This window comes from Lithobates pipiens, unplaced genomic scaffold, assembly GCF_037356315.1.
Source record: "Lithobates pipiens isolate NorthernLeopardFrog02 unplaced genomic scaffold, aLitPip1_a1.2 Scaffold_23, whole genome shotgun sequence".
In the NCBI taxonomy this organism is placed as follows: Eukaryota; Metazoa; Chordata; class Amphibia; order Anura; family Ranidae; genus Lithobates; species Lithobates pipiens.
Genome location: NW_027507785.1, coordinates 64,860,802 through 64,872,754, shown reverse-complemented (window position 1 = coordinate 64,872,754; position 11,953 = coordinate 64,860,802). Strand labels below are relative to the sequence as shown.

At 44.7% G+C, this 11,953-nt stretch overlaps 1 protein-coding gene across 1 annotated transcript in view; it reads left to right on the top strand.

Annotated features, from left to right (window-relative positions):
• Positions 1-240: 240 nt before the first annotated feature.
• LOC143927602 (IgGFc-binding protein-like) overlaps positions 241-11,953 on the top strand; it is a 41,575-nt gene continuing 29,862 nt past the window's right edge. The window contains exons 1-2 of the mRNA XM_077451760.1: positions 241-372; positions 8,670-8,843. Coding sequence (XP_077307886.1) covers positions 303-372; positions 8,670-8,843 — 244 coding nt within the window. The 5' untranslated portion in view covers positions 241-302. The remainder of the gene's footprint in view (positions 373-8,669; positions 8,844-11,953) is intronic.

Here is an 11,953-nt window from a genome sequence, read left to right as displayed (position 1 = left end):
CTGCTGTCACCCCACCTTACAGGAAAATCATTGTACATAAGACACGGTGCTAAGTAAAGGTTTATATTGCTTTAATATTTGCAGTAACTTATTTATCCTAGTCCTTTACACTACTAGCTATAATTTCTGTAATAAAAGCCTTATGTACATATTGGCAAAAACATTTTTCACTGGTACATTGTAAACGTTATCACCTTATGAATATCAAAGTCTGTGAATCAACCTTTCCAGTGAATGGGCTTGTCTAATTGACAGCCTTTATATGAATGCATGTTGAAGGCTTTTTCAGGTAAATAGTCAAGATGAACCATCACTTTAGCTTTGTGCTCTTCATGTGCTGTGGATGGAGTCTCTCCCATGCAGCCGACACAAGTGAGTATATCGATAACTAACAGTGTGTCCATCCGTTGAACAGGATGAATGGCGAGGTGAGCAAGTGCAGAGGCGTGAGGGTGAAGGGGGATTGCAAAGGGATGGTAGTGAAATAGGGTTTACAAGGGGTTGTAGGTGCAGTTGTGAGAGAGGGTGTAGGTACAGTGGTTAGGGGGCTAAACAAGGAGGTATAGGCACAGAGGTCAGAGGTGGTGTACATGGGGGTTAGACACAGCAATGAGAGGGCATGTACAGGGGAATGTAGGCACAGTAGTGAGATGGGGCGTACAAGGGTGTACAAGCACAGTTGAAAGAGGGGGCATGCAGGTATGACAGTGAGAGAAGTGTTCATTAGAGGGGTGTGAAGGCACGGTAGTGTAAGAGGGAGTGCAGGCATGGTTGTGAATGTGGAAGTAACAGATTTTGTTTTTGAGTGGGGGTGAGCAGGTGGTGCATGCAGGCATGGTGGTGATATGGGCTATGCAGGGTAGTGCAGGCATGGAAGTGCAAAGCGATATGCAGGCATGGTGGTAACATAAGATTTGTGGGAAAAGGGAGGAGTATGCAGGTATGGTGGTGACCATACCTGGAAACTTTTGAAAATTAGTGGTACTGAGAATGAGGGTGGGACAGAGGCTGGAGTAAGGTGGAAGGGTAGTGGGGAGGATAGTAGTATCCAGGGCTTTTTTTTTAGCAGGGGCGCAGGGGAATGTAGTTCCTGCACTTCCAGCACTGAATGTGTGTAATAGCAAGGGGTGCCGGGGTGTTCTGGAGGCCTATTGATGCTGGCTGCCGGGGGATCTATTGTTACTGGCAGGGATCTGTTTTTGTGTGTGGATCTTATGTTGCTGGTAAATCTCCTTAAATGCACATAGCCCCTCCTCTCCTTCGGGCTACCCCCTAATCAGGTAAGCCCTCTCATTTCTTTACATGCCCTGTTTACCTTTTCATGCCGACCCTCCGCTATTTTCTTCTTTTTTTTCCCCCCTCTAGGCCTCACTCAAAAGCAGCCTATCATTCCCTTGTGCACTCCACCCTCCATACCTTTTTTATAACCAATAAAATTATTAATGTGGAACTACAAAGTTCAAAGCCAAGCACACCCTAGCATGCTCTGGGGAGGTGAGCTTGCCATAGCATGCTGGGACTTGTAGTACAGAGTCCAGAACATGCCTCAAAAGACTACCAGTCTCCAAACTCCACAACATAATCAATTACTTAATGTAGATCGAAAATACACAACATAATCACCTGTAAAAAGGTGCCTGAGATGTTGGTGGTAAACAGCCTGCTAGGCCTATGGGGAACCATACCAAGTCTTACAAAAGCAGCCTCATATCCAAGAGTTGCCAAATATAGAAATTAAGCTTTAAGGTTAATACAAAATATCACATTCTAAAGTAAATATTTGCACTTTTATGCGACTACAGGATCGCAACACGTTGCACTTTGGATTGTATATGAATTTTCACTATTTTATGTATTTATGTTGTGGACTATTAGTAGAAATGAGTGTTGCTGTTTAAACTAGTCACATAGACATACCCAGGCCTGTATTGTGTACTGGACATCCCCCCATTGCGAATTTTATATACTGCTTTTATCAATAGATATATCCTTTTTGTGTACAGCGCACCACTACCTTTCTTATTCATTATTCCCCGGGGTTCAGATATTTCCCTTTCAGTGTGTGCAGCAGTACCCTATTTCCCTCTATTTCCCTGACGTAGCGCAGGAATACTTCTTTTCCAAAGAAAAAAATGGTGTGCCCCCCCAAAAAATCCATACCAGGCCATTTTGGTCTGGTATAGATTTTAAGGGGAACTCCACGCCAACATTTAAAAAAAAAAAACAGCGTGGGGTCCCTCCAAAATCCATACCAGACCTTTTGGATCTGGCTTAGTTTTTAAAGGGAACTCCATGCCAAAATGTTAAAAAAAAAAAAAAGTGGGGTTCTCCCCAAAATCCATACCAGACCCTTATCCGAGCAAGAAGCCTGGCAGGCCAGAAAAAAGGGGTGGTGAGGGAGCCCCCCTCTTCAACCATACCAGGCAGCTTGCCCTCAACATGGGGAAGGTGCTTTGGGGTGCTCATGTTGATAGGGACAAGAGCCTCTTCCCAACAACCCTGTCGGGGTCTGCAGGCAGGGGTGCTTATTGGAATATGGAACCTCCCATTAAAAAGGGGGGCCCCAGATCCTGGCACCCCCTATGTGAATGGGTAACGGGTACATACCCCTACCCATTCACCAAAAAAGTATCAAAAGGTAAAAACCACAACAGACAGTTTTTGACAATAACTTTATTTAAAAAAAAGCATCCCGCGATGTCCCTCCATCTTCAATCACGCCGCCCGATGGACCCGGAAAATAGAAAAAATTAAAAAAGCTCCACCTCCATGGGTCTCTTGGCTTTGACAGCGGTTATATAGGCAAGGGCGGGGCCACCCAGTGACATAACCGAGTGACCCAGCCCCCTTCTGATGTCAAGTGACCTCATCCGATATTCTTTTTACATTTAAATTAAGTTTCCCTTAATATCCATACCACACCTGAAGGGCCTGGTATGGACTGGGGGGACCCTTCGCCGTTTTTTTTCATCTTTATTCCCGGGAGCCAGCAATACAATACAGTCACAAGCAAGTTTAAATGACATTTTTTCCTTTAGAAATGTCATTATTGCTGTGGCACTGTTCTACACATCGCACAGATGCGCCACTATTGAGGCAGTCAAAGGGGACCCCCCAGGCATGATATTTTAAGGAATATTAAATTTTTATTGTTTCACTACAAGCATTATTAAAATCACTGCACCTGAAAAAATGATTGTTTTAAAACCCTTTTTTTTGCATTGTCCCCTGGGACAGGACCCGGGTTCTCATACACTTTTTATGGCAATAACTTGCATATAAGCTTTTAAAATTAGCACTTTTGTTAGAGTGTCACTTTTGTCACTTTTAATAGGGTTTGCATGTTTGCTAGAACATTTTGCCTGTTCGAGGTTTTCTGGTGCGAACCGAACCAGGGGGTGTTCTTGACTACATCCACTCTGTGCACAGTGTTTTTGAGCACATCACCTTTTTTGAAACAATCATGTTATCATGTTTTTATTCTTTCTAAACTTTATCACATTTAAGGGGATATGCACTCTTTTTTTTGCAGTCACATTGATTTGTTCAATAATTATTCATTTATACATTACGTTGATGTTTGATGCCACTTTGTGCACTATTGTTGAATAACATTTATTGATGATATATTGTATTAAATTATATTGTATTAAATTAGATATTTTGTCTTTGCACTTTCTGAATATTAATTTAACTACTTCAGATCCATGCTAAAGCCAAATGACGGCTACGGACCTGCTTTGCCCAGAGTACGTACATTGATGTCCTCCTGTGCCCGAGCAGCCTGCACGCCCCCTGTCTCTATGAGACTCGCTGGATCACAGATCAGAGTAAGGGCTCGATCCCAACCCCTTACCATGCGATCAGCTGTCAGCCAATGACAGCTGATCATGTGATGTCAACAGAGCTGGTAATCGGCTATTTTTTCTCCTCACGCTGACATCATGAGAAAAAAAATCAGATCACCGGCGACCGTGAGAGGGACATCAGTCCCGATCATGGCAAGCTGCCACCAGATCCTCAGTGCCCACCTGTGTCCCCTGCCAGTGCCACCTAGCAATAGGCAACAGTGCCACCTATCAGTGCGCACAGTGTCCCCTATCAGTGCCCACAATCAGTGCCTCAATAACAGTGCTGCACATCAGTGCCACCTATCAGTGCCCATCAGTGTCACCTACCAGTGCCCATCAGTGCAGCCCATCAGTGTCCATCTGTGGATGGCTCTCTCCGCGCATGCGCAGACATTCTCCGCCTTTGACGTCACGCACTTGCGTCGGAGGCGACGGAGGTCCAAAACACAATGTGTCTTCCCGGAACGCCGAGGGGGCCACAGAAGAGCCTCGCTTAGCGGCTCAGGTGGCTGCCCTATTTGGGATCACTTCGGGCGGAGCTTTTATGGTCACCTGCGAATGATCACTAATTTAACAATCATGCTTCACACAAAGCCCCAACCCTTCCCTCGTCCCCTTTCCCCTTATAATAGTCACACTAATTTAACAAGTAAACAATATAAGGTGGGTCACACGCCAGGATCCTTCCTGGTGAGTGCACTGCGATACACGTATCCGGATGGATGTGTACGGATGGCTAAAGGAGCTTAGATTACACCAACAAAGTAATATATGGACGGCTATTTTAATGAAAAACTTTGTTGTAATTTAGATGCAGTTTTTACTCTGGTTGGTTATAACTACAGAGGTACTGCACATTTCCTTCGGGCTCCCATCATATGCATACCACGTTATATCATCAGGTAACTATTTGATGCTGACAGGTGTAGTGACTACTTCAGTGTTCTATTTATATACTCTGGAATATTTGTACTTCTTTGAACTTTTTTTTTTTTCCTAACAAGTTATTAGTGTTACAATTTATATCACTTGATTATTCTTATCTTTTCACATATTACTTCACTCTTCTATTTGTTTTCCAATACGCACTTATCACCATCATCGTTTTTATTCACTCATGGTTTGGTCACATTTTAATCCCCCTTCCATCACCATATGATCGCCTATAAATAGTGACAGATTTTTCACGCACCATGCGACCGTGTGTATGCTCCATCGGAATTTAGCTGTCCGAATTTCCGCCAGAAAAAAGTTGACAGCATGTTCTCAATTTTCCCAACGGAAAAACTTTCTATCGGAAATTCCGATCGTGTGTATGCAATTCTGACACACAAAAAAAAACTCATGCATGCTCAGATTCAACTACGAGACCGAAGCTATTGGCTACTGGCTATTGAACTTCCTTTTTCCAGTCCCCTTTTACGTGTTGTACGTCACCGCGTTCTTGGCGGTCGGAATTTGGTGTGACCGTGTGTAGGCAAGACAGCTTGAGCGAAATCCCATCGGAATTCAGTCTGAAAAACCATCAGAGCTTTTTCCGACGAGAATTCCGATCGTGTGTACGCTGCATAACAGCTCATAATCATTGTTTTCAGGTGCTCCTCCCTCTGTTCTACCTTCCTGTGGTGGCCCTTTTTATTCTGTGACCCCTTGTAAGCCTTTGATTCTGGGGGTTGCCCCTCCCCCTCGGTGGTGAGAGGGTTGGGTGTGGACAGTTTTGCAGCGGTATCTGGGATTGCCTCCAGGGAAAATATTTAATTTTTTAAGGAAAATCTCTGGTTCAAGGGAATCCATTTTGCATGGTCACTCAGTTTAATATGTAATGGAAACTGTACAAATCCAATATCATTGTCTTGCTGAAAGAATTAATATGATGAATGTTATTTCCTAACCAATTCTTCCAAATTTTTCCAAGTGTCAGTGCCCATCAGTGCCACCTATCAGGGCCCATCAGTGCCATCTATCAGTGGTACCCATCTGAGCCACCCATCCGTGCCACCTATCCATGCCACTCATCCGTGCCACCCTATCTGTGCCACCCATCAGTGCCATCTTATCTGTGCCCATCAGTGCCATCTTATCTGTGCCCATCAGTGCCGCCTTATCTGTGCCCATCAGTGCAGCCTCATCAGCGCATATCAATAATGGAGAAAAATTACCTGTTTGCAAAATTTTATAACAGACTATTAAACATGATTTTTTTTTCTACGTTTTCCATCTTTTTTTGTTTAGCAAAAAATAAAAATCCCAGCTGTGATTAAATACCACCAAAAGAAAGCTCTATTTGTGGAAAAAAATGATAAAAATTTCATTTGAGTACAGTGTGGTATGACTGCAATTGTCATTCAAATTGCATCAGTGCTGAAAGCTGAAAATTGGTCTGGGCAAGAGGGGGGTTTAAGTGCCCAGCAAGCAAGTGCTTAAAAAGATAGCACATCTATTTTTAGTATATATTTTTGATCCTGTATTTGGATAGTGTGCGGCTTTTTCATCTTAAATACACTGCATGTTAAAGGGGTTGTAAAGGTAAATGTTTTTTCACCTTAATGCATTCTATGCATTAAGGTGAAAAAACATCCGACAGTGCCGGCGCCCCCAGCCCCCCAGTTTTACTTACCTCACCCCTCGAATGTCCCGGGCTCGTCCCCCGATGTCCTTTCCACCGTTCAGCCTGGCTGCTGATTGGCTGGAGTGGATGGATGGAAAGCAGCGCAGCCATTGGCTTGCACTGCTGTCAATCACATCCACTGAAGCGGAGCGCCGGGCCGTGTGATACAGCGAGCGGCTATAGCCGCCGGCTGTATCACGGGAGTGCGCCCGCAGATGCTTCTCACCATGCGAGGGAGCTCGCATGAACGTGAGAAGCATCAGAGGAAGGAAGCCGAGACAGCCGCTGAGGGACCCCAGAAGACCAGGTTTGGGGCCACTGTGCAAAACGAGCTGCACAGTGGAGGTAAGTATAACATGTTTGTTATTTAAAAAAAAAAAAATAATTCACTTTACAATCCCTTTAAGAATTTGTTTTTTGATTATGAAAATGAAGGAACACAAGTCTGAAAAAGAAAACAAATGCAACCACCACATCTAAGGACTAGTAACCTGCAAGGTATTACATTTTTGTTTTGGGTCATGATATGGTGTAATTTTTAAAAGCAACAAAATGTGATTATTTTAAAGGGGGGGGGGGGGGTTATTCTTGTCTATACCTACTGTAAGCCGGTATACATGTTTAGCGAATAGAAAGATATAAAATCCAATTAGCTGCATTTATTATTTGCCAAGAATCTTTCCCCTTCATTGTATTGTATCTATCATTAGCGACATCTTGTGGTGAAATATAGGCACTACTTCCTTTACAAGCTGCTCCAAAAGATTATAGGAAAAAAGGGTATACATTTTAATTCAGTTGGACATTTCTATAAAAAATAATGAATCTGTAATATGTAAAACATTACAATGTACCATTAAATATAAACTCATTAAAGCCAATAGTTAAATCAGGGTACTGAAAAAAGGTTACTGGGCATTTTCACCCCCTTCCTGCCCAGGTCAATTTTCAGCTTTCAGTGCTGTCACATTTTGAATGACAATTGTGCGGTCATGCAACACTGTACCAAAACAAACTTTTTATCATTTTTTTTCACACATATAGAGCATTCTTTTGTTTGTTTTTAATAAACACTGTTTTTATTATTATTTGTTAAATAAACAAATAAAAACCGAACATTTTGAAAAAAAAATGTCATTCATGTTTGTTATTACATTTTCAAACAGGTAATTTTTCTTCATCACTGAGTTAGCACTGATGGGCACTGATGAGGTGGTATTGGTGGACACTGATGAAGAGGCACTGATAGGCTGTCCTGATAGGTGGCATTGATGGGCACTGATATGTGGCAATGAGGGGCACTGATAGGTGGCACTGACTGGCTCTTTGCTCCTCTCCATGCACTGACAGCGTGAGAAGGAGCGGTGAAGAGAGCCGGTAACCAGCTTCTGTTGACTTTGTGATCCATTGTGATTGGGCACAGCTGATCACATGGTAAAGAGCTGCTAATTGCCTCTTTACCTCAATCTGTGTTCCCAGTAGCAGGCGCGATCATGGGAGGCCATCATATCCAACTCCTTTCATTATGGGATATCTCCCTTTTTAGACCCCTTTCACACTGGGGTCACCCATGTGTTAGTGGTAAAACACAGCTTGTTTTAACAGTGCTATATCCCTGTGTAAGCAGCACTTTTTGACCACTAGCAGGATGCTTTTAACCCCCGCTAGCAGCCAAAGAAGGGGTTAAAAACACTCATGTTGTGGCGCTTCCGAAGCGTTTTTCAGGTGCTTTGAACGCACTGCCCATTAATTGCAATGGGTAGAGGCATATTGGGAGTGGTGTATACAGCGCTCCCAAACCACCCATAGATGATGCTTGCAGGACTTTTTCTAGCATCCCGTAAGCGCACCGCCCCAGTTTGATAGCACTGGGGCGGTTCGAGCCCCTCCAATGTCTGCTGACCTTATCTGCTCCATAGAAAATGAGGTTTTTGGGGTCCTTCTCGTGTACCAACCTAAAATGGCCCCCAAAGGCATCAATGTGTTCATTAACTGGACAGGCTTCACGTTTCCATATGTATTTGGGTTACAGTTAACTAAGCCAATAGTTCTTCTACACTATAAAAGGTCTGATGGCTAGTCTGGGATTCCTTGCATTATTACTCTTTTTACACTTCCTTGACACGTTTTTGTATCATTATGTTTATAGAGAAGGACTTTTGTATATTATTTTCTCTTGCTTGGTAACTCTGTTATACTTTTTCCCACAGAGACTTATGCTGTAGGTGGAAATGCTGATGGTGAGCCCTGTGTCTTCCCATTTATTTATAACTCCAAGTGGTATATGGACTGTACTGGTGATGGAACCTCTGATGGGCGTCTCTGGTGCTCTACAACAGCGGATTATAATATGAATAAGAAGTGGGGATACTGTCAACAAAAAGGTAAGTGTTGTGTTTGGTTTTGCTGATAATATGCTGTGGGTTTAACAATATTTTTATACATTCTGCAATAAAACATATCCAATAAATAAAAAATAAAAAAAACGAATTTCTTCATGAATTTAGACCAATATGTATTCTGCTACATATTTGTGGTAAAAAAAAATCCCAATATTGATTGGTTTGTGCAAAAGTTATAGCATCTACAAACTATGGTATCTATACTGGAATTTTTACTTATTTATTTATTACTAATAATAGCGGCAATTAGCAACTGCAATATTGCAGTGGGCAATTGGACACTGACACTTTTGACACTGTGGGAACCAGTGACACTAATACAGTGATCCGTGCTAAGAATATGCACTGTCACTGTAATAATGACACGACTGGGAAGAGGTTAAACATCTAGGGCGATCAAAGAGTTAACTGTGTGCTTAGCCAGTGTTTTACTGTACTATGTGTGCTGCTTTTACTCAGGGAAGTGATACATTTTATTCCCTGCTTTAGAGGGACACAAAATCCTACCCTTCTCCCCTGTCAGAATGGAGATCTGCCTTGTCTACATAGGCAGATCTCCATTCTGTGTATCTACTTGACTATTGGTGGGTGCCAGGGAACATCCAGTGCTTGGCACCTGCAGACCGGCTTCAGCTGTAAATAGTAACAGCAGAAGCAGGCCGACGGCAGCACTCACGTGCAAGCCCCTTGGGCGGAAGTGCAGAATAACGTATATCTACATAATTCTGTATATCTACTATGGGGCCGTCCTTAAGCCATTAAATATAGGAACCACATTGGCATTTTTCCATTTCAATGATACTTCACCCGTCATTAAAGGGAAGGCAGTCTGGGTGGCAATCCATAGATACAGTGGAGGAGTGAGTGTAGCCACCCTAGCACAGGAAATGTGCTACTGGCAGAATCACCAGGTGAAAATAAAGGAAATATAAACTAAAAATAGGTGCGCAATCCTTTTAAATTTGTAGTCAGAGAGTGCAAAGATAAAATATCTAATTCAATACAATATATCAATAATTGTTAATCAACAATAGTGCATAAACAAAAAGTGGCATCAAGAATCAACATAATGTATAAATAAGTAGCATTATATTTCTTTACAAAGAACAAGTCAATATGACTGCAAAAATAAAGAGTGTATGTCTCCTTAAATGTGAAACAAGCTCTAGATAGAATGAAAACACAATTGTTTCAAAAGAGGTCACGTGCCAAACATACTGCACACAGAACAGATGTCATCAGGGAAAGAGAGCTGTCACGTACCTGGTTGGAGAGCCCAAATGTGCAGGGAGCGGCGCCTCGTAAGCCTCCGGCTCGAGAGCCCCTGGAGATGGAGACAGGGATTCAGGAGTCCGGAGGACACAAGTGCCAGGCCGGATAGCAGATAGCAGGCACAGCCGGAACAGGTAGTAGACTGGAACGGTAGGCACCACCAGCGCTGGGCGGGAACTGCTGGACAGCTGGCACAGGTGGACAGGCAGGAACCACAGAAGAAGTCAGTGCTGGACTTCAGGTAGACAGGCAGGCGTGGTCAGAGGCGAGCCGGGTCGGCAACTATCAGGCAGCAGAGGTACAGAGGCAGAAGGCAGAAGCGTGGTCAATCAGGCAAAGGGTCGGAGGCAGGCGGCAAACAGGCAAGGTCAAAGAACAGGCCGGGTACTGTATCAGGAACACACACACAGGAACAGGTAGCAGAAGTCTCAGGAATGCTGTAGACAGGACAGCACTGTGGAGCAGGAGCTGATCCCTTAAATAGGCTGTTGGGCGCCAAGAACGGTCGCACGGTACGTTTGCGTACCCCCGCGGGTAACCGTGCTCCCGTTCTTGACCCCGCGTACCCGCGTACGCCCGTTCGGCTTGTCGCGCACCCGCGTGCGCCCGCTCGTGTCAACGCGCACCCGCGTGCGCCTGTTGGGGACTACATGCACTCGCATGCGTTCGTTTGCGCCAACCCGCGTCCGAGGGCACCGACGATCCCCTTGTACAGGAAACCTGCGGGTAAGTCTCCTTGGTACGATCGGGATAGTGGAACGACCATGACATTGCCCCCCCCCCAAGGGGCAACCTCCGGATGCCCAACTGTGTCATCTTATCCGGATGGGTCCTCTTGAAGGCACGGATCAGTCTTTTAGCATGCAGGTTGGACTCTGGTTCCCACGAATTTTCCTCAGGACCATATCCCTTCCACTTAACCAGGAACTGGGTTTGGTTCCGTCTCTTCCTGCAGTCCAGAATGGATTCGACCTCATATTCTAACTCCCCATCAATCATCACAGGTTCTGGGGGGTTGGCCCTCTGATCGGCAAAGGGGTCCGGAACCGCAGGTCTGAGTAACGAGACATGAAAGACCGGATGGATCCGAAACGACTCCGGGAGTTTCAGCTCAAAGGCCACATCATTTAACTTCCTTAGAATGGGGAATGGACCCACAAACTTCGGGCCCAGCTTCCTGGATGGGCAAGCTAACTTCAAATTCAATGTAGACAACCAGACCTTGTCCCCGACCTGGAGGTCGAGTTCCCCTCTTCTCTTCCTATCAAAGTCCCTTTACCCTAGGCCGAAGGGGAATGTTGTTTCTCAAGGCAAAGGACAAGTCCATAAAGCCGCTGCAGGCCCCAGAGTCAATAATCGCGTTGACGCTGATAGTCTTTCCGGAAAACTGTAAAAGAAGAGGCACAGCCAGGTGAGAGGTGGTACTGGTACTAGGCAGAGTAGGAGGAGAAGCAGGAGGTATAAGGAGGCACTTACGCGACTTGGCGGGGCAAGTGCGAACATAATGTCCTGATTCCCCGCAATAGAGGCAAAGGTTACCGGCTCTTCGGCGTTGGCGCTCCTCGGGCGTCAGAGATGGGCGTAGTAGACCCAGTTGCATAGGCTCTGATGAATCCGGAGAAGATGGAACAGGAGGGACCGGGGGGTTGGAACTAGGAACCCATGGCAGCATCCAGACCGGGCGAGAAGTGGAAGAGGAAGGCTCCAGACGACGCTCTCTTAGACGCCTATCGATCTGGACTGAGAGGTCGATGAGCGCTTCAAGGGTTTCAGGGGTTCCCACGCGAGCCAGTTCATCTTTCAATGCTTCCGAGAGTCCC